The sequence below is a fragment of the Xiphias gladius genome, chromosome 17 (genome assembly GCF_016859285.1).
Source record: "Xiphias gladius isolate SHS-SW01 ecotype Sanya breed wild chromosome 17, ASM1685928v1, whole genome shotgun sequence".
Taxonomy (NCBI): domain Eukaryota; kingdom Metazoa; phylum Chordata; class Actinopteri; order Istiophoriformes; family Xiphiidae; genus Xiphias; species Xiphias gladius.
The window spans coordinates 9,920,705-9,943,724 of NC_053416.1; the positions used below are offsets into that span (position 1 = coordinate 9,920,705).

Consider the following 23,020-nt stretch of genomic DNA (forward strand, 5'->3'; position numbering starts at 1 on the left):
ATCTGCTTGTTGCCTCATGTGGATTAGAGGATTTTGCCTGTGGCTTTTTTGTGTATGCTTCCTCCAGTAACCAAGGCTTTAACTCTTTATATCTGCAGAGAAATAATATTCACTAAGCATTACTATCACTCACTTACTGAGGGTTTGGCCTTTTGCTGCAGGTCTTTCTCAGGAAGGAATTGTGTGTTGGCATGTGAGTCATGTATGTCTGCCCCAAACAACATCATTACCACGTTGTTTGTGAATGAAACTGGAATTTCCTTTTTACATTTTGCCATGGTGATAACTTTATAGCAGAGGTTTTGAAACTATGAGGTGCACCTGAACAAGTGAATTAAGGTACTTAGAATCCCTTAGCCCCGATTGCTTTAATTTGCTTCAAATATCTAACTCCTTCACAGTGTCATTACATCAAGTTGTAAGCCACAGTATAACTCACTGAATCCATAACTACATTTTTTGCGTTTTACATCCCCCAAAGCATTTTGAGGTTAGACTTTGAAAACTTACAGGATTGTGATCAGTTTTTCAAAAGCACTATGATGAGCACCAAGCAAACCTGTGTAGGGAAACATCCAACCTATGTTAAGCCCCTCACACTGAGTCTGTCCTGTATTGCTGTTGTAGTCATTTGTACTTGGAAATAAAAGGATTTGGGCAATAGTGCATCAAGTATGAAAAAGGGTAAGCTGTGAAGTGGCTGTATCTAAATCTCCTATGTGCTTCTCCCATGATTGTCATTGTCTATGTGGCTGACATCAAAGAATATCACAAGACCCTGTTGCCTTAGTTCATGATTGCAGCCAAGTAGCATGTGAGGTAGCATGGATTGGTTTGGTCATTGGACATTGCAGTTCAGTGGAGGCTGGAGCATGTTTAAAACTGGTGTTTCGCTTTGGATGTGTCACATATTTTCTATGCCTCTAACATTTTTAGTATTAATTTCACATAGCCAGACCTCAGTCCCATCAGACTTGTGGAAGTCTGGGGAAAATCTCATCCAAACAATGGGCATGTCAGGACCTTTGGAAAGCTTGAGACATGAGAACATTCTTTAAAGTTTGGATTGGGAAAAGCATTTCTGGGTATTATTTCGTTTCAAGGTTTCCTTCAGTGAGCACCAGCACCATGCTCTACCCTCAGTTCTTCCTAAATTGATTTGAAGAATGGCAGAAAGAAACTTTTGTGCTTGAATTTCTTCCAACCTTTGTGAGCTTAACATGATGGATCTCTGACTGCGTGAGATGAAGGATGGTATGCTGCCAGAGCGGTTCTGTCAGTTTTGTCAAAAGCACCACAGCTCTTAAATCTCCTTTTCTGTCTTCAGACCAGGCCACCCATCCCCTGCTGAAACCAAGAAGCCTTCCACACACCCCTTCAGTAAACAAACCCTTTACCAGTGCTCTGCTGCCCGTCAGCCAGATAAAACAGAACCTCCTGACTTCCTAACCAATCGGGCTGACTGTCCTCATCCTAACCCTGCTTTGGTGTCTAAGCAAGAAGAAAGAATCGGTCTGACGACAAGGGCCAAACCTGCTCCCCAACACAGTGAGGCACAAAAACAGCCAAAGAGAGGACAGAGAGATGATGACACAAAAACTGGTCACAGCCTGGAGGCAGTGGCCAATGAGGAGGAAGAACTTCTTAAGTCGTCGGTGGTGCCTTGGCCCCTTCCTTCAAGTGCAAACAATACTAGCATACACTCTGACTTAAAACACACCAGGATACTCACTGACATCAACAAGATACACGATGACACAGAAATGGCCAAAATAGCCACAGATACATGCAAGAGTCTTGAAATGAAGGATGAAAAAGACATGAACCACTCCAAGATCCCCAGTTTAAATAAGCACATGCACCCCACAAAGAGTGACAGTACACTAATGGACAACCTTCACGCACAGACACACGCCCCTGATCACTACAATCTCACCAAAGACCAGCAGCTCCAAGAGGAGGAGAGGTTCTTATTGGCTAAAATTCGTCTGATGACAGGTGACACATCACCTGTCATCAGCCCTCGCAGTATGAAACGCCTTATCCCTGCCCCTGGTGATATTGAATGTGATGCCAAAGAGCCCAAAAGCCAATCAGAAATCCCAGTGGAACTTATTGATTACAATCAGAAGTCAAATATTCCCTGCTTTGACGCCCTGCAGGAAATATCACTAATTGAGAAAGAAGAGCCACTGGGAGAGGAGGATGTGTAAGTCAGCATGAGGTGTCAACCCGCGATGCTGTATAAAATGACACCGAACCTTGTATGTGTTTTGGTGTGTCAAATGCAGAGCTGTAGCTAGAGACCTGAACTTGAGTCAAACTTAGGAAGGAATTCCAACAATTTTACAATTCAAGATCAATTTATTCATCTTGTGGAGTACTGCTCAGCAGATGTAAAAAGCAGATGTATACTGTCTTATGTGGCTGTCAAGTCTGAGACAGTAACATTACCCTGCTTTACGAACGTGGTGTGCGGAGTTTGAAAGACCTGGCCATTTAGCAGGCATGGAGTGTTAAATAAAGAGAGGGCACTGAGTTGCATTATGGGGTGTGTAGGATCCAGAGGTTTTTGAGCCAAAACGATCCAAAAGTCTTCAAAGTCGGGATATCTTGGCCTTTTGCAAGCCCCGCCAATAGATCAGCATTGAATCGATCATGCTTCAAATACCCATTCTGTTGAATGGTGTATGTTCCTATCATGCCCTCTAACATCAAGTCAGTGCTGAGATCTGCTCTGTTATCCTTGTCATGTTAGCAAGCTTGCATGTCTCTTGCTCAAATCCGCAAATCACTGATGACAATGCTGATACCAGGCAGCTTGGATGATCTCCTTTCTTCCACTAAACAAACTCTGTTTTTCTATTCATCACCCGTCTGTCTTGTCTCCTCTTAGGCCAAAACACCAACCGGCCAACCTCCCCGATGGTGGACAGAAGAAACCACCATTGCAGCTTGAAGGCACGTCCAGCACAAACACCAGTAATAAACACATAGACATACACTTCACTTCTCCCCACCCTTGTGAGATGAAGACATCTTGGCTTCCTACATTACCAGAGGAAGAAACCACTGACATTAAGACTCCTGATCCAGTTCCAACCTTCAGAGAGGAGGCTGATGGGAAGGATGACACAGCTGAGGTAAATATTCAGAATGCTGATGTCCACTTAAACTCTGACATGCTGTTTAAATCCCAGACAAAGAAACACAGACAAACACACACAACAGAAACTTAAGTTATTTCTCTTCATCCCTCTCTCCTCCTCCACCAGGACCTGGTGAACTCCAGCCAGTCGCTGCTCCAGTGGTGCCAGGACATCACCAGCGGGTACCAGGGGGTAAAGGTCACAAACTTCAGCACATCCTGGAGGAACGGCCTGGCCTTCTGTGCCATCCTACATCACTTCCATCCAGACAAAATGTACGTCATTTCCAATTTTTTTGCGTTCAGTTTTGCACATTATTCCATGTTGCACTGAAAGATGGTTAAGACTGTCTGCTCTGAGTCTAAACCATTAATTTAAATGTTGTAAATCTGTTGTATGCTCTCATTACAATCTACCCTGCTTTTCTCCCATTAGAGATTTTGACCGTTTAGACCCTCATGACATCAAGCTCAACAACAAAAAGGTAAGGATGAGGCTCGGGTTAATCAGATTTATACTGAGTTTTTCACAGCAGCTGTTTGGTGCACTGTTCCATCAATACTGTTAATAGTTAACTATTTGAGACAAACTGTTTTTGAGGTCCAGAATTTATAGGTCAGAATATAGAATCCTTTTTCTATTTGGTAATGTTTTATTCATTCTATTTTAAGGTCCCTCCTTATTATGTTGTTTCTGTTACTGTTTTACAACCGAAAATTTATTTTCTAAATGAAGGAGGTGACTTGGTATTGAGTCCTAGTCAGTGTATTTTCACATAATTTTTACCAGATGGTATTGTACAGTTAAGATAGTGTTAGGTTGTGTGTCAGTCAACAAGAGTATAGGTGTGTGCCCTTTAAGGACTTAAACTTACACATGATACAAAATCATGTTCAGTTTCCTTGATAGAGGAGTAATTCTTAACATAGTTTATGATTTTCGTCTTTATCACAAAGAGCACTGTGATTTAGTTACTGATTTGACTCAACTCCAGCATCTTTTTTACAACAATATATCGTTTTTTTTTTAACCTACATCATAGTACAAAGAAGGTGGACATGCTTGTTTTAGCCTGCACTAGTGGCTGCAGTCTACCTCTCACATTGCATAAGCCCCAGAAAAGTCCCAGCAACAAGCCAGAGCAAACTTTATGTATCATGGGAGGCAAAACAGAGGGCAAAAAAGTTATTCTCTTCTCATCACTCTCTGCTGCTCAATAAGCCTATTGCTCTGAGCGCACTGTATTTCTGTTTTTGGAAGCAATTCGGATGAGTGAATCAAACATTTGGTCAGACGCTGTCTTCTCTCATCTGAATTTTAGCAGCCGGACAGTCAGAGTACAGTGTTGAGATTGTACTGAGATTTTTATGGGGTGGTCAGACTGAAACTACTATAGTGAGTGGAGCATTGTTGATGTCCTCTATTCATTACTGACGATGTCCTTCTTTTCTGACACCAGGCATTTGACGGTTTCGAGGCACTGGGCATTTCTCGTCTGTTGGAGCCGTCCGACATGGTTCTTCTGTCCGTCCCCGACAGGCTAATAGTCATGACCTACCTCAGCCAGATCCGCTCACACTTCACCAACCAGGAGCTGAGCGTGCTGCAGATAGAGCACAACAGCAGCCAGTCCAGCTACGGCCTCACCCCCTCTGGTCCTGCTCCCACTAATGTCGATGCTGCCGCTTTCTGCATGGCCAGATTGAACGAAGGAGTGAGTCTAGAGGAAGGAGGAAGCAGCATGTTGGTCGTCCCGCCGCCGAGGACCAAACGACTGGTTAAAGGTCATCATTTATCCCATCTGTCTTCAAGGCTAATTTTAGCATCTTCGACCCTGTGGACCCTTTAGTGGGTTCATCATAACAAATTGCTCCGTCAAACTTACAGCACTCTAGAGTCCTAATGTATTCAACATAAGACATGCTGAATTCCATGGAAATGCAAAAAAAAAAAAAAAAAAAAAAAAAGACGAGAAAAATAATAAAATGGAGCAAAACAGAATCAAGTCAGGACAGCAGATAAGAAGAGAGACCAGGGAAAACATTAGTGTGTCTCCAGGGAACTTAGGAATGTGAAGTTGGAGCTAAGGAGACAAGAAAGAGGGATAAACAAATCATTAAATCAAGTTCACAACACCGCAATTAAGATTCTAGTAGGTTTCCCAAGATAACAAAAAGTCACGGTGAATTTGATAGAAATGTGTATAAAATGATGCTCATCTAGACATTTCCTTTTGATGGAACAGTGCAGTCATAAACGTGGAACTATTTCTCCCAGTATGAGAGTCATGAAGTGTATTGTTCTACCATCAAAGCTCCTGATTTTCTCAATCCGTTTCTAACTATGAGTGATGGAATCCTACATGAACACAATATTTTATACCACATTTAGAACAGTTTTGGTATTTCTCACCGTGCCGCCCCCTCTCACTGGCTTGAAGTGGAGTTGCTTGCTCATGTTGCCAGGCCCCCTGACAATGAAATCTTGATCACACCACACCCACTCAGTCATGATGGAGCAGATTAGTTTTGATGTCCTCCCTCGCCCACCAAATTTTAACTTTAATTGTTGCTAATTTACTTTATAAATTTTGATATTATACAGAAATACTTTGTTTCCAGAAATGGAAATGTGGAAATTTTAGGGGAAATGATGAGGTTCAAGAGATTAACTCCAACTTCGGATTGTTTTTCTCATCTGTTTTTAGGTGACGAGTCAATAACCCCAGTCCCACCCCCAAGGTCGGTTACCAAGGCAGTCAAATCTGGACTAACTCAGGTGACACTTTCTCTGTCTTTATTTTAACTGTAACTGATTGTTTAAACTGTAGTATTGGCTTCTAAAGCAGAATGGAAGGCTTTAAATTCTGGTCTTAAGAAGAGGAAGAGCTGCCATTTATCCTTTGTTAATGTGTCTTCTTTGTGATCTTCAGGATGAAGATACAAAGACAAGCTCTGCAACAGAAAACATTAATAATACAGGTGGGTACACGTGGTGTCAACGTAACATTTTAAATATGATGACAGTACACTGAACTTCTTTCCCTTCTTGATCTTTTTTTACACTGTTACTTGTCCTTGTTTGTGCAGAGTTGCAGACTGCAGCTGAGACAGAGCCTCCCAAGCAAGAAGCAGAAACAATGGTCAGTTATGTGTTCCTCACTTTACTTTTTATCTTCTCTGCTTCTTTTCTTTATCTTTGACTTTCACTCTAAGATCAAATCAAATGAAAATCATTATCATTTTTTTTCTTTTACTTTGTACAAAAGTTGTTCAGTTCATCGTAAAGACTTTGAACATTCTGCGTACGCAGTTTTTATTTTTCCTTCCTTCCTTTTGGTCTCTCTAATCTTTTGACCCTGTCCTTTTCCCCCCTCTCTCTACTTTCCGACGCACTTTTTCCTTTTATCTCCTTCCCCCTTTTTTTCTCTTTGTGGCCCATCTGTCATTGTGTATGTTCATGTTTGATTGCGTGTATTTGTGTGTGTGTGTTTGCATATGTGTGTGTGTGTGTGTGTGTTTGCATGTGTGTGTGTGTGTGTGTGTGTGTGTGTGTGTGTGTGTGTTTGCATGTGTGTGTGATGGGGCTTGTGGTCAGTGTCTGCAGGACACCAGTCAGTATGTGCTGAGTGAGCTGGCAGCGTTGGAGACGGAGCAGAAGCACATCGACAGCAGAGCCGCTGTGGTGGAGCGACGACTGCGAAGCCTCATGGAAACAGGTGCGTGTCTCACACACACACGCGCGCAAATATGCTGTCAACAAGTCAAGCAGGCGCAGGAGTGAGTGAGAACTGAACGGTTGAACAGCTTTAAACTAGGTACAAAAGATTTATGACCTTTGGTTTTACCGTAAAACTCAAAATCAAAGGGCTTTATTCCACTTGGAGTCAACATTTTGTGTGGTCAGAGGGCGCCTGACTGACCTTCAGAGGCTGTTGCTGTGGTGTTGTGTGGTGGTGCAGTGTGCGAAATACTCGCTGACAATCAGGTGGACCCAAGCCGTGCATGCACTGCACATACTGTACTTCCAAAACCAAGTAGGCCGATGTCAGCCTCGTATTCCAAGTAGCTGTAACCAACACCCCACAGTTAAACATCCCATATGCCGTACAAGAAAAATCAGTGCAGCAGAACCAGACGTACTGACTTTTTTATTCATTCTTCTTGCCCAAACCCAGGTCCTACATTATCCACAATGCAACTGTACTGCTGACAGTTAGGTTAGAGAGTTTTTCTATTGTCAGAGTTGTACCCTTTCAAAGACATTTTGAGGGTTTTTCAAATATGCACAGGTAAATGTATTAAGCAGCCTGCATTTCTAGTTTGCACAAAGTTGTGTGTGACACCACAACAAGATCTACATGAACTGTCTGTTTACTGTCAGTCACATTTTCTGTCCCGCTAAGCAACTTTAGAACATAAGGAAGTGGAGAATAATTTGTTTCATTTTAGAGAAATTTTGAGGTTTCTCTGAGGTCCTAGGTGTTAATTAAGGTGTCTGAGCCCCCCTCTATTTTGCACATTACGTAGTGGTGTAGTGGTGTTTTCCCCAACAGCCCATACAGTTGTATAAAAAGTGTCCTTTCTTTCTCTGCTCATACAGGAAGTGACCGTGATGAAGAGGAGAGACTGATCCAGGAGTGGTTTACCCTAGTGAACAAGAAGAACGCTCTCATACGCAGACAGGACCACCTGGAACTACTGTAAGACGTCTCGCACACAAACAGTATACACATGTATGTACATACGTGCTATGCACTTCTTTTTATTGGCCTGATTTTATTGACTGCATCTACAGGCAAGAGGAGCAGGATCTGGAGCGGCGATTTGAGCTTCTGACCAGAGAACTACGGGTCATGATGGCTATAGAAGGTTAGTAACCAACAGTGGAGAGCAGCAATATCACAGTGTAAAAATATTAAGGTGACAAGGTGGAGCTAATATAACCTATTTTACATACTGTTGGGTTGTGTAAAAATCTTTATCTCCAAATTAACTAGTAACTATAGTTACTGTCCTTTCCCTACTGCTTCTGTTTGTCCTGCAGACTGGCAGAAGTCATCCACTCAGCAGCAGAGGGAACAGCTGCTCCTCCAAGAGCTGGTGTCCTTGGTCAACCAACGGGACGAGATCATCAGAGACATCGACGCCAAGGAGAGAGGGTGAGTGCGTGCGTGTGTGAAGAAGACGAAACAAAGTCCCAGGAGGGTGATAGCAAATGCCTAAAATAAAAGAGAAAATGTTTAAGAACAAATTTATATACTGTGTATTTCATATTATTTCATTGCCATGTTTCAAATTAAACGCTCATAACTGCGACCTACATAAAAACGTATTTTAGCTCAGATTAGTTCAATGATATGTCTTATTTTTACTCCTTATTTTGCAAGAGTTAATGTCATATGCACTATACTGTCATATGTGTTTGTATGTATAGGGCACTGGAGGAGGATGAGCGATTGGAGCGCGGTCTAGAGATGAGGAGGAGAAAATACAGCAACAAAGACAAATGTGTCCTACAGTGAGGAGAGAGGACAAGCCCAGACATCTTCTACTACTGAGCCACTGAAGTCGCGGAAGAGTGTATTTTTGTATCTTGTTCATAATTTGTGTGCGCAGGATAAAAACATATCATTCAAGACTTTTGGGGCTCCCTATTTTCCTTTTTTTTTGTTGGTGTTCTTGTTGTTGTTGTTTTTAAGTGAAAAGTGCCTTTATTTTCCTGGAAAACTGCCAGATTGGGGCAGCAAACTGTGCCTTCTTTGATGTTTGTTTGTTAATGTCAAAGTTTAATTGTTTTCAGCCTGTCTCAATGTAATAGTATTATTTTGATTCTACTCACCTATTTTTATTTATTTAAATGATGTGTGAGATTGCTATACATCTATTGCACATATGGTATTGTGTGTGTGTGTGTGTGTGTGTGTGTGTGTGTGTGTGTGTATATTCTTCTGTTAGTTCATTCAGTATTTGAACACTGGGTTTTCCTGTCATTTGTTTTTTTTTTTGGGAAGGTGCTTTAATTGTCAAAATTAAAGAAGAAATGTGCCATATCCTTGTAACTTTTACGGTAAATACTTTTTAATTTTGATAAGCACAAATTTAAAAAAAAAAAAACGGTTCTGTTTCTGGTAATATTTGTCTTAAATTTCTGTGTCAGACATTTCCACCCTGAAAAAATATCTGTTAACATGCCAAGTGGTTTCAGATATAAATCTTGCACGTGACAAGTCATGAGCTGGCCTCAAACCCACAATGTTGTACGGGGTACATGTTTTCAACTGCAGGATGATCCCAACATCACATTTTGACATAGCCTGAAAGAATTTCCACTTATTGCAATATTATATATTTCTTTCTTTTTTTAGATGTTAGAGCTTGAAAGTGTTCTTCATATTAACGATGCTCAAGGGGGTTTCTATCTTAAAGTATTTATTGTAAGTTACACTCTGAGTGCCTTGAATCAACCATAATATGTATGGTTGTGGTTGTGCTTTATTCACAGAAATAAACCTGTTTCCCCATTTCTGTGATGTTTGACTACTGTATGCATGCTTTTTGAGGTGTGCTGTTAAAGTGGTACGCTGCTTCACGTCACTACTGTATGCCTATCACACTGTATACCAGATGTTGCTGTCTATGTTTACTTTGATGAATGATGTTGATAATTCTGGTGAAGAAAAATAAAGATTGGTTGGTTGCTTACGTTTGCTACAGTTGAATTCTGTGTCTTTTTGGTAAGGTACGCCATGGTGCTTTGGACACAAATATAATGCAGTCTGATACAATGTCCCTGCAAAAAACACACCCTTTGTGGAGCTGATATATCAATATATTTGTATTATGAAGTGTAATCAACTCCTCAATTCTGTAGTAGGTTTTGAGGCTGAAGTTTGTGTATTGGATTACAGTATATTGTTAGATATCTGTTATTTTGTCTGCCTGGTCCTCCTGGTAGATAATTAAAACATGAAATTACTTGAAGTTCAAAATGCCAGGTAAGATTTTTTTTTTTTTTTAACATCTTTGAAATGTTTGTGATTGTTGCATAATGCAAAAAGAAAGTCAACATATTGCAGCAGTTTTTGAGCTCAGACCAACAGTTGCCCAAACTAACTCACACGGTCAGTTCACCCAAGTCAAACAACAGAGTAAAGCGAAATTCAAGTTTAGTAAATATGCGTGTAATCTTGTGGAACCGTAAAACGCATAGAACTGTCGCCGATTGACTTCCCGTGCGTCTCCGATTTTCAACTTTGTTACCGTGGACGACGGAACGTGCAGCTCCCTGGTGGTCTAGTGGTTAGGATTCGGCGCTCTCACCGCCGCGGCCCGGGTTCGATTCCCGGTCAGGGAACGTGTATTTTTTTTTTCCAATCAGGGTCAGACTTGGCCAACATGTTCAGATCTCACCCTGGGTTTTGTCATTGTATCTGCAGACTATGTACAGGTGTTTTCTCCCAAACATCAATACGTGACAGGACTGGTATTTCCTTAGATAGTTTAGCTTCACTAGGCTGCTCTGTTGCATCTCATTTCATCCTATTGAAGGCAGAGCCTGATAATCTACCAAAAAAGACCAAAGACACTAATCGACAGGTTTGAACAGTGTCCACCAGTCCGTAAACTTTATGAGCTTCAAAGAGCATTTACTGTGGAGCTGTGGCTTCAATTTACAGGGGGCCTCCTTGTGTCTATACTTCTTGTACTGTAGCTTATACAGCAAATGTTTGGCCACCTCTGGGCAAATTACATATTTTGTTGATTTTTGAAGTGAAAATAAGCAAATACAACCCCATGTAGCCAACAGTCAACAGCTCAGGGTCTTTCTCTTCTAAATTTAGGAATTTTCACCCACTAATCCTGCAGATCACTTCAAGGTCTGGGATGTTTTTAGGCTGTCCTGCACACACATTTCCAGTGATGTTGAGGTCAGGGGGACTGTGAGGCCCGTTCCAAAAGCTTCAGCTAGCGTTTTTTGAAGTGGTTCATGGTGGCTTTTAAAGGTCTGCTTTGGAATCTTTGTCCTGTTGTAGAAATCAGCTCCTTTTCAGTTTCTAGCTGCAGACTGACTGCAGGACATTTGCATCCAGAATTTATTATTTGATAGTCGGTGGAATCCATTCTGCCCCCATGCTTAACAGCTGGCAAAGGGGTGGTAACTAAGTACTGACCTAAGAGGGTGCCCAAACCTTTGCTCATGCCGGGGGTTGTGGTTACTTCTTTTCACTTCAAAAATCAACAAAATATGTAATTGTCCAAGTGGTGCCTAAACTTTTGCATACACCTGTATTTGCGAAGTCAATAATTACAGCTAGTGTGTGTGTGTGTGTGTGTGTGTGTGTGTGTGTGTGTGTGTGTGTGTGTGTGTGTGTGCACGTGTGTGTGTGTGTGGACGTGCACACCCACGTATGTGTCCTCCCAGTAGAGACTATTAGAGCTAATCAGCTTCCCTTTAATCTGAACTGACAGACTGGACTTGATGAAACTGAGCTGCTGTTGTTAGCCATAGCTCACCTGAGGAACCTCCTGAAGCTTTGATTTCAAACCCTCGGTTCTGTCATGCTGGAACCAGAACATGGTCTTATAAGTCAGTTGGAGCACGCCCATGCAAGGTGTTGGATGTGTGTGCTGAGCTGCCTTCTGCTCGCCTGTGTGTACGTCGGCAGTTTGTATGTCTGGCGTAGCAGCTTACCGAGGTATACAAGTCACCGGCAGTTCTTTGACATTGCTGTTAGACTGGGATCTTAAACTGCTTTGTCTGTGTGTGTGTGTGCAGGGACCATCCTAGTGTGATAAAGCGTCGCTGTGCCAGTGTGCTGCTGGTCTCTGCACTGTCACCTGCAGCATTGAAGGCATGGATACACTGGGCTGATATCAGGGTGAGTACACATGGACAAATATTCAGCATCTGCCTCACAGTGTGTCTCTTCAATTCTTCAATATCCTAACGCATCACTGAGAATTAAGTTCTTCCTGTTTAAATACTAATGATCTGAGCTGACCCAGTATGTGTTACAGTTTTGTTCTTTAAATCTTAATCTGTAAAGTAACTAGTAACTAGGGCTGTCAAATAAATGTAGGGGAGTAAAAAGTACAATATTTCCCTCCGAATTGTAGTGGACTAGAAGTATAAATTGGAGTGAAGTGGAAATACTCAAGTAAAGATGAAGTGCCTCGAATCTGCACTTGCTTACATTTTCAACACAAGACTTTTACTCGTAATGGAGTAGTTTTATTTTGGTGCAGTGCTACTTTTAATTAAGTAAAGGATAGTTTACTTTACCACTGAACTACAGGCAGAAATCACACAAAAGATCTGCACCCTGTCATAATAACTATCTGTCTATAATTCCTGCCTCAGCCCCCTGTTTGTATTTGCCATTCTGCCCACGTCTCTTGCCACTCTCCATCCGCCCACCAGATGTCCTCGGTCTTTCCTCCCTGTCTCAGTCACCTGACTCCCACACCCACCTTACCTGCCATCTGCCAGACTGTCGTGTCATTCGTGTTCTGCTCGCTGTTGCGTTCTTGCCATCCTGTAACCTGTTATGCTATCCCCATCTGCTCTGATAAAATCCCCGAACTGTTTCTGCCTGCCTGCTCCGTGTCTGTATTTGGGTCCTCCTTCCTGGTGCCTCGTACAAAACCGTGTCACTATCATTACACTTCTAATCAATAGACTCTTTTCACAGCAGACACTTTGACACGACAAAGCAGGGAAAGCACAGGTTTAAGTACTGACATTAATGAAGGCTGGACGGGCTGACAGGTGTTTCTATTAGTTTGTCCACCTCATTTACATCAATGAGGGTAGCCTAAATAACAGAAACACCTCTCTTTTCAATGTGATACAGTTCAACAGCACCGACAAACTACATCCTACAGGCGTTGAGCTTCTCTAAAACAGTTTCAACGAAACGTGAACCCTATAGTCTTATGTCTCTTGCATTAGACTGCATTGGTTTTAGCTTAGCACATTTCCTGTTTAATGTATGCCTGAGCTATACCTAATATAGCTCAAGCTAATATCAGTTGCACTACCACAGTAGAGCGAGAGGCATTAAATGTAGCTCAGCATAGCTCCGATGATCATGCCACCCTTGTATGCACTCACACTCAAGGGCACATTACGTAAAAGAAACCTTCATCCATCCTCCAAAGGATTCAGTGTCTTTCTCAAGTACACTTCACAGAGGGCACTGAACCCCGAACCCATCCAGGCGAAGGGCTGCATCCTCACTCCTAGGGGCACGTTCACTATACATAAGGTGTTCTCTGAGGTTAGGGATATGGGGTCACTCACTGGCTTAACTTTACAGTTACTTTAGGGTGGAAGCTATGTTCATAAAGGTACATTTTGCCCTTGCAGGTCGATGTGTCTGTTTGGGAGTTGATGGGAGTTCGTATGGAAGGTTTTGTTCCCGCAGTCATACTGCCACTGCTACTAACCATGGTATGTCTCCACCCAGATTAAACCTTAAAGAAAAAGATGATCACCTGCCTTTCACAGCTGATTTGTGTCATAATAGGTAAAACATTGCTTGGCTAAGAACACTGATTTGACTGCCCTGAGAAGTTGTAGACTGACCTCAGGAACTGAGGACAAACAAACTTTAGATTAAAAAACATTCACTTTGAACTATTTTTACTTCCTCATTTTCTTGAACCTGCCAGACCCACAGTCAACCTGATAACCTACAGGGTAAAGTTACGTGGATGAAAGTGGTCGGAAATAAAGACACCAGTGGTGAACAGTTTCCTGCAGCTTCAAAGAGTACTCTGTGGATCCTGTTTCACTCTCATAACGTTTTATTTATGCTGCACTGAGGCAGTTTTGACATTTCAGAGATTCAGTTTCCATTCCGACTACATTACGGCACGGCTTTATAACCTCCATCAAATGTCTGCATTTTGTAGTGATATCCCATAAGCATGTTTAAACCACAAATTGAAAAACTGCGCCCTGTGGTTTTCTAGATCCTCATATTTAATCCTTTTTTTTATATACTTCCACTGGATGTTATAAACTACCAAATTTATTCTAAACATCAGGTTTTTTATATTGGTCCCCTGGTTCATTCTGCGATGGACAACCTTGAAGGCTTCACTATGGAGCTGCAGTCTGCACTGGGTGAGTTACACAAATGTTATGTTGTATGAACTGAGTTTTGCGTGTGTGTTTGCATGTGTTTGACGTGTATGTCATAATAAAGTCTTGACTTAATTTTCCCAGATGTTCAGTCGTGGAGGCAATGCTCAGGGGAAGCAGTGTGGCTCAGGAACCAGGTGGTGGCACCAGTGACAGAGGAACTGGTGTTCAGAGGGGCCATGCTGCCCATGTTGGTGCCCTGTGCGGGACCCACAGCTGCCATCTTCATAGCTCCACTGTTCTTTGGTGTTGGTATTGAAACCAGATTTTCAGCCTGTAAACAACTCACAGTTACAATCTATGTTTAACTCCCTTACAGTAAGCATGAGACCGTTTAATGAATGATGTAATACATGGATTCATTTAATGCATTTTGTCTTGGGAATGAATGAAACCTTGCTCTTTTTGACAAAAGAAGTGCTACATTGTTTTCAATGACAAAGTATTTCTTAACTGAACAATCTTTACTTACACTATTCATTGCGATTTTACTGTTTTTATTTCTTAGCTCACTTCCACCATATCATAGAGGAACGGAGCCTCCACAAGGATAGTATGAGTGTCATTCTCCTGATGGCAGGTCAGTTGGCTTACAAGCCTCTTTTCAACTAAACCAAATTGATATAATCCAAGCAAAATGATTCAAATGAAGGTATATAAGCTGTAAAATGGTGTAATATCTGTGGTTGATTCATGGTTTTGGAGTTTTAGTACATCACACAACTGTATGGATACACTTTTACTTTTCATATCTCACACATTCACCACAGACATCTTTATCTAAAGCTTAGTTTATGTAACAGTATATGTTTACTTTACGTAACACAAAGCCTTTATCAACTTTGCAAGATTATAACATGGACATAGTACAGATAAAATTAGCATTAATCATGTTGATTTTGTAGCGGAAGATCATAAACGTGACTCTTTGATATAACTGTTCTTTATGCTGATCTATTGCAGGGATGCAGTTCTTGTACACAACTGTGTTTGGTACCTTTACTGCCTTTATATTCATGAGAACTGGTGAGATATGGAGCGAACAGCATATTTACTTGCTACTCAACTACAATACACGCCTCATTACAGCTCTTTTCTCTCTGTGTAGGTCATATTGTGGGTCCAATCTTGTGCCATTCGTTCTGTAACAGTCAGGGCCTGCCTGACATCAGCTCTGCCTTCCAACACCCACAACGCACAGCTCTACTCTTCTCATATCTGATGGGAGCCCTGCTGTTTCTGGCGCTACTCTTCCCGCTGACAGACCCCTTTTTCTATGGAGCCATTCCCTTCTCCAGCCTGGCTCCCACTAATGCGTCTGTATGCTAGATTAAATTAAATGCATTTCATTTTGCATCAGGTTTTCAATTAAAAAAGTATTTATTTCAAAAGAGCATGTGTATTTTTTAATTTATATGAGTGTGTGTGCATCTGTGTGTGTTTTTGTGTGTGTGTGTGTGTATGTGTGTGTATGCGCACACATGAGAAGAGAACTATTCTAACAGTTCAGACATTTCCTGCTTGGTTGAAAATATTTCCTACTGTATCGAAACTTAACACCAGAACAACTTTGCCTGGCTGGGAGAGAAAAAGAGAAGTTTGTGTGTGTGTGTGTGCGCGTGTGTGTGTGTGTGTGTGTGTGTGTGTGTGTGTGTGTGTGTGTGTGTGTGTGTGTGTGTGTGTGTGTGTTGGAGTGAGGACATTTTGGGAAAGTAGGGACATTTTGACTGGTCCTCAATTTATGGCACACTTGTAAAGGGCGGTTTGAAGGTTAACATTTGGTAGGGATGGGGTCAGGTATTCAGTTGTGATGGTTAGGGTTAAGGTAGGGCGCTAGGCAATGCATTGTGTCAATGAGTGTCCTCAAAAAGACAGAAGTACAAACATGTGTGCTGACAGATGTCAGATGATAGATGAAAGCGAATGAGTGAAATTAAAGGCAGTAGAGAAAGACACATATGCAGACAAAGAGAGAGACAGAAACACAGACAATGTGGCCAACAAACACACAAAAGGAACCAATTTGGAGAGAGACAGCTATGTAGAGTCACATTATGAGGACAAATAAGGCCATGAAAGTCAGACTTGTTCTGATGATAGTGAGAAAAAATGGTCACAGCCAGAAGCAACAAGAGCATTGCCAAGAGAAGAGAAGAGAAGAGAAGAGAAGAGAAGAGAAGAGAAGAGAAGAGAAGAGAAGAGAAGAGAAGAGAAAATTATTGGAGAAAAGAAAAGGGAAGGGGAGGATGGGGGGAAACATTAGTTTGTCCCCAAGGAAATTCAGAATGTGGAGAAGGAGAAGAGAGGAGAGGAGTGTAGAGAGGTCATTGAGGGTCAATGAAAATAGTCAAGGTTTAGGACTGAGAGGTGAAAGATTGTCAGTTAAGGTTTGTGAGACAGACTGAAAAGCTATTTGTAAAAACTTTGTTTACAACCTAAACCAGGGAAGACAAAGTAAATTTACACACACTTCTGAAGATGCACATAGACTGTAGTATGTATTTCACCCCATTTCACTTCATTTGATTCACTCATACATTTTAGATTTTTTTTGTGTATGGACTCGATATTTTTAGCATTTTGTTGTCTTTCAGACTCTGGCCCAGAGAAAAGGAAATTTTCATTTCAGCTGTACTCTGTAAATTCACTTATTTGCCTTCTTGCTAAGAGTCAGAGGAGACGAGAAGATTGTTGGCACTCTCGTGTCTGTCTGCTAAATATATATCTTATCTAAGCATAAAGGCAGGAAACAAGGGGAAACAAGTAGTCTGGCTCTGTCCAAAGGTAACAAAATCTACCTACACATTATATCTTGTTTGTTTAATACGTCTAAAACTCAAAACTTAAAAACAATGATTGTTCATTGTTATGTCTTTTTAGGAATTTTAGGGACTTTTTCTTGGCCAGAACAGAGACTCAGAGAAGTGTCTGGAAACAACATAAATATAGCGTGTTATGAAATAATGTGATATAATATATCAATTAGCGAGCTTTAGAGGAACTTGTAGGTGCATTTTTCTCCTTTGGACAGAGGAACGATAGCTGTTTCCCCGTTTTCCAGTCTTAATGCTAAACTAAGCTAATGGCTGCTGGCGGTAGTTTCATATTTACCATACAGACATGGGAGTATCAACCCCCCCCATCCATCAAGTAATCAAAAGAGCATATTTCACAAAATGTCAAACTATTCCTTTAACTTGAATTATTGTATCTAAAAGTATTCATAGGAGTCTTCTGTGTGTCTGAGCAGTGAGTGTGTAACAGCAACAATTCCCCATTACTTTTAGGACCAAATAATATCTGGTGACAAACTAGGATTTATCATCATTTCGGTGCTGTGAAAAGCTTCGGTTTAAAGGGATTAAGAGGGATTTTTTCCAAATCTTCATTTATTCTAGGATTGACCGCTGATTTGTCATAATGCTCCCTCTCTGCTTGACTTTCATATATTTCAACTCTGTCATACTTGGATATCTTTCCAGTACAACAAAGACTTCAGCTGTTGGCTGCTGATAGCGCGAGGATTTAAGGAGACTCTGGTGCTCTGGATCAAGCTTGACAGCAGTTTGTGCAAGTATCAACTGTATTACCTATTTACCTCCCAAGTATTTTCCCCTGAGACTTACACTGAATTAAAATCCAACAATCTCCGATTTGGCAGTCACCCTCCGAGACTGTAAGGTGGCTGCTGCTTCACAGTTGGGAATTTGAAATGAATACAGCAGAACAATTGAGAAAAGAAAGAGAAGCTGTTATTCAACTTCCCTGCACATGGCTGGTCTGCAAAAGATTTTAGCATTGGGGTTAGGGAGTAATTTAGCTTCAGTAGCTGACGCTGTGTCGGGCAGTTTACTGTGTCTCTGTTTCCTTTGGGTTCTTTTCAGAATAGCTCCTTTTCGAGCAGCCACCGAGACCAGGTCACATGAGGGGTGTGAACGTGGGTTACAAAGTGTGAAGTTTAAATAGGAGAAGACCAGATAGAATAGGAGGAAATGGTGCAGAGAGAAGTCAGACGTGTGGTGGGTCATCTCAAAGGTCCGACACATCAGACGCCTTTTCTGTCGAGGCTTTGAGTCCTGTCCCTTTCTTGTGGAGTCATCATCCTTTCTTCTCATTCCTAATGCATTTACCAGTACGCGCACACACACACAAACACACAATCGCTCACACACACGCACAAATGGCTCCCTCTTGGGAGAAATATGAGTGTATCATGAAAGACACTACAAAGAAGTGTAAGATGTCTGTGTGGGTCTGTGTGTGTATGCGCAGGGCTGTGTCTGTGGAAAAGCTGAGCCAGTCATCTGGTAAAGGAATAATCTGTCAGGAATTATCCTCTCCCAGCGCTCTCTCCGTCTCTCTTTCTGCCTCTCAGCAATTTTTTAAAACCTTAACAACCAGAGTTTCTGTTTGTCTGAGGTTTGTTTATACATGCGTGATTCTTTGAGTTCATCTACCCGATTATATATTATTGTCACTCCAGCCTTTGCTAGTCGCATTGCTCATTATTTTCTTTCCTTCAAAGCTAAAAAAAATGTTTTTGGACAGATAAAGCTTAGTCACTGAATTTTCCATCTCCAGCCATGTTTGTTTTAAAATTGTCATAGGACTCCTTATTGGAAATTCAGTAGCAGCTGTTCAGACAGTGGTATTCATTATCCACTTTTCCATTTTTTAACAGATTGAAGAATGCCATGGAAGTATTCTTGTAAATGAAAATCTTTTAAATCTTGTTTTTCAGGTTAGTAAGTAAATAAAGAAACTAATTAGATTTCCCAAGTCCTATCCATGCGCTGAGGGTTGCTATTCCACACTCTGAAAATCTTAAGTTGTTCAACTGGAGCTGCTCAGTAGATAATTGTAGGAGGCTGTGTTTGTACTGGGCAGCTCCCAGGTGTGATCATGAGTGAAAATGAGCGTGAAGGAAGGAGAAAATGGCTGAAAACGCTCAGTTACCTAGAGTATCATCTGATCAAATATAGGTTGACAAATGCTACCTTACAAATACACATCTTAGCTATTTAGACATACAGTAGCTGGGATGCAGGGTTACCAACAAGCGTAGTTGATGGCTTGAGTAACTGTAGACTTCAGCTGGCAGGGCTTTAATCTCTCTGGACTGAACAATTGGAGAGCGATCACAGTCTGCTCAGATGTTTGTGGTGAAAGTTTGTTGACAGTCTGGGTGTGGAATGAGGGAATTCATATCTGCTATGAAAGGTGAAACATATGGACCTTGTAGAAGGAGTGGATAAAAGTATCGTCTTTTTCCTCCACTCCACAGAAATCACCAGGAATGCCTACACTCCATTATTTCACCACAAGGCCGCAGCTAATTGCTTCAGTGTGTGCATATTTGTGTGTGCTTGCGCGTTGTGTGTGTGTGTGTGTGTGTGTGTGTGTGTGTGTGTGTGTGTGTGTGTGTGTGTGTGTGTGTGTGTGTGTGTGTGTGTGTGTGTGTGTGACATAAGACACCAGCGGTTGGGAAAAATGAACAACTGACGTGTCCTGCTGTATTTGATATGGCACAAATACTTCAAGAGGCCTTAATGGTGCGAGTCTACACTCCACTAACCCCAGACGACAAGGAAATAACAATGTAATTTCCTTGACATCAGTGGTGAAGTTTGGTGACTTTGGGACCAGCAACAGTCCTACTTATTTAAGTGAAGAAAAAAAGGTTTTAATTTAATTATCTAAGCAAAAGCAGGGGAAAGTATGACGCTTGTAAAATGAATTACTTTCCGGACTGCTTGTCCTTTAGTGAGGTAGCCTGTTTACATCCAAAAACTTGCATGCAGAAACAGAATTAAAGAACAGAAATATATTTCCCATACATGCAATTGTGATATATTGTCTTACATATACATTTTTTGGAATATATGAAAAACACAATTACCTGAAGAGTATGCCAATGCTTGTATTTTTATACTGTAAATATATTTCCATGTATTTTCCATACAATTAACACAATTGTTTAAATAAAACAGATGAAGCTGGCTATATTTGTTGCATTTAGTAATAAATCCAGGCACAAAAATAACTACACTCATGACACAATGCTAAGGTGCAAAAATACAGCAAATACATGGTTCTATTTTTTTCTACCAGTGCTCTCTTTTTCAGGATTTCCCTGTTCACACCTGGACGTTGCCTGGCACAAACAAATCTGTTGTGTTAAGGGCACCTCTTTCCTTCCAGGACAGACTGTCTGAATGTGTCCTGTTATTGCCATATTTAAATGGTTATTGCATCCCCCCTCTATGTGATGGCTGGCTTTTTACACTGCCTTCAAGCGTGGCCATTCTTAAACACAAACACTTGCTTTCCAACATGTACAGACAACACATTGTACGAACTAATTCTTTTCCAGCACAATCAAGCCCTTAGTCTTGTTAAATACATGTCACATGTTCTTTAAGTGAAGGAAAAGTCCCTAAAATGTGTTATCAGTACGGATAATACATCCATACATTGGTTTATCAACCAAAGAATATCAAATCAAAAATAGCTATTGAGTTGCAAAAAAAATACAATTAGAGGTTGAAGTAAAATGGGGAGGCTTTAGAGCTGGAAGGCAAAGTTCAGCTTCTTGGAAGCTAGAAGTTGAGAGTGTATCAGAGCCAGTAAAGATATGTGGCAAGTGGCTAGGAGTCAAGAAGGTAGAAAGTAGTCCATGACCTAGGAAGTGGGGAATATAAAATAAAGAAATCTGTATGTTCCATTAGAGATCTTTGGGTTGGGAGACAGAGGAGCTTGGAGGTACTGTAAGTAGATTAACGTGAAAAGGGGGAATTGGGAGCGCAGGACTATGGAAAGGAGAAGTTTTGTCTGTTCTATCAATTACATTTCTGGAATGTGCCTCTGGAGGTGTGGCTGTCTGAGCAGGAGGAGGGGTTAAACAGGCTGAAATGATAGAATAAACAGACCAAGAGTGGAACGTTTGGGCTGAAAGCTGGGATTCTGGGGGCGAGATTGCTGTCTTGGGAGCCCAAATACTGAGACTTAAGACTTAAGACTTAAAGAGAAGAGAGGGAGAGGAGTAGCAAGAAGAAAAGGGGGGGGGCAAGAGGTTCAAGACAGAGAAGAGGGACAAGAGGGATGAAAGAATAATAGGGAAAGGGAGAGAGAGGAGGATGGGGTTGTCCGACAAAAAGAAAAGCAAAGGATGACAGGAGGAGGATGAGGGATGAGGAGGAGGAGGAGAAGGAGGTGGGGAACAAGACCAAAAGGCTCTTTGGGTTCTCCAGGATCCTGAGGTTTTATGTTCTCCCTCTGGTTCCGATAGTTGTTACATAACTGGAAAAGACTGCTGAATAGTTAGACTGTATATATTCTGTCTGCCAAAACCAACACGCCACAGCCAGCCAACTCATCTGCTGTACACAGAGAGAACACAGGCCTGGACACACAATGGCTGTGGCTAATAACCGATTCAACTGCACATACACCACGACTTTTCCATCTCATCATCCTGTGTTAAGAGGCCACAGCGGCTGAAACTTTGCTGTCATTTTAAGGTTGCATTCAACAGCGTAGGTCCTCACTAGAGGAAAGTTGCAGGATATAATAATGACTTTTAGCTGCCCCTGTTGTGTCGCAGCAGGTCAAACTTTCCACAGAGAAAAAATGTGATGAGCATTGATGTGAAGTTCTGTTGTTTGCCCGAGCCCCTTTCCGCTGATGTTGCTTCGATTGTTCAACAAGTGAGCTTGTTTTGTGTGTGGTATACCTTAATTTACAGCCTCTCGTCCAGTTGTTTGTCCCTGACAGCTTTAAATCTGTAACATTCTTGTGGGGGCTTGAACCTTCATATCACAGTAATTGGCTTCATTTAATATTCTTTGGCTTTGCTTGCAGCATAATTTCAAGGAAAATGAAAAAGATCATATTTTTCTTTGGGAAATTCAAACTCAGCCCTTGACTTTGCACCAGACATACCATTCATGGCGGACAGATCATGTGACGGCAATGGAGGTACCCCTATTCTACACCTCTGCTCCCCAGCCTGAGAGGTCAGGCTGATGCACATCTGGCATTTCCTGTTTCCACTCTTCCACATGCCCCCGAGTGGTAGCCACTCACACACACACTGAAGAACAGGTATGCATACACTTAGACATATGTGCCCATACAAAGTTATTGTATAACAGTGCAAGAATTAACTCACATACACACACATTTAAGCAGGGTCCAACAGGTATCCCTATTCCATACTCAAATGTTTCCATTGGGCTGTAAAAGCTTCCAGCTGGTATGGACTTGGTAGAAATACAAGAAAAAAGAGAGAGGTGGGGGGGGCAGGAAGCAGAGTGAAGAGTGATGTTAAAACACAGATGAAGAAAGAATGAGATAAAAATAAAGAGATACAAAAACAATGAGGCTGATGGAGAACAAGAGAGACAGAAGGTGGAGGAGAAAAAGGAGAGAAGAAGAAGGGGGGGGGACAATTTTTGCATCTCACAGAGCTGACAAACACTTTCCACTCCTGTGGATGCTGTACAGCATGCAGTTCCTTGAAGGCTGTGTGTGTGTGTGTGTGTGTGTGTGTGTGTGTGTGTGTGTGTGTGTGTGTGTGTGTGTGTGTGTGTGTGTGTGTGTGTGTGTGTGTGTGAGTGAGTGTGTGAAGCCATAGGCAAGATGGGGGGACAGAATGGTGCCGTATGGTTTTCATAACTCTCTGAGGCTTTTCAATTTTGCCCCCCCCCCCAAACCCCCAC

General features: G+C 41.6%; 1 protein-coding gene, 1 non-coding gene and 1 pseudogene across 7 annotated transcripts in view; all 3 read left to right on the forward strand.

The window, feature by feature from the left end:
• Positions 1 to 9,838, forward strand: part of ehbp1l1b (EH domain binding protein 1-like 1b) — a 30,252-nt gene extending 20,414 nt beyond the window's left edge. For 5 of the 6 annotated variants that reach the window (XM_040150484.1, XM_040150487.1, XM_040150489.1 and 2 more), the window contains 12 exons: positions 2,897 to 3,143; positions 3,276 to 3,424; positions 3,585 to 3,633; positions 4,609 to 4,933; positions 5,857 to 5,927; positions 6,082 to 6,130; positions 6,239 to 6,291; positions 6,747 to 6,867; positions 7,752 to 7,851; positions 7,947 to 8,020; positions 8,196 to 8,310; positions 8,586 to 9,838. In XM_040150484.1, the coding sequence (XP_040006418.1) occupies positions 2,897 to 3,143; positions 3,276 to 3,424; positions 3,585 to 3,633; positions 4,609 to 4,933; positions 5,857 to 5,927; positions 6,082 to 6,130; positions 6,239 to 6,291; positions 6,747 to 6,867; positions 7,752 to 7,851; positions 7,947 to 8,020; positions 8,196 to 8,310; positions 8,586 to 8,673 (1,441 nt within the window). In that variant the 3' untranslated portion in view covers positions 8,674 to 9,838. The remainder of the gene's footprint in view (positions 1 to 2,896; positions 3,144 to 3,275; positions 3,425 to 3,584; positions 3,634 to 4,608; positions 4,934 to 5,856; positions 5,928 to 6,081; positions 6,131 to 6,238; positions 6,292 to 6,746; positions 6,868 to 7,751; positions 7,852 to 7,946; positions 8,021 to 8,195; positions 8,311 to 8,585) is intronic. The other variant, XM_040150485.1, reaches the window with a different exon arrangement.
• Positions 9,839 to 10,433: 595 nt separating this feature from the next.
• On the forward strand, positions 10,434 to 10,505 carry trnae-cuc. The gene has a single exon. It is a non-coding gene; the product is annotated as a tRNA-Glu (tRNA).
• A 1,205-nt stretch (positions 10,506 to 11,710) lies between these two features.
• LOC120802865 lies at positions 11,711 to 22,087 on the forward strand (annotated as a pseudogene).
• Positions 22,088 to 23,020: the final 933 nt, after the last annotated feature.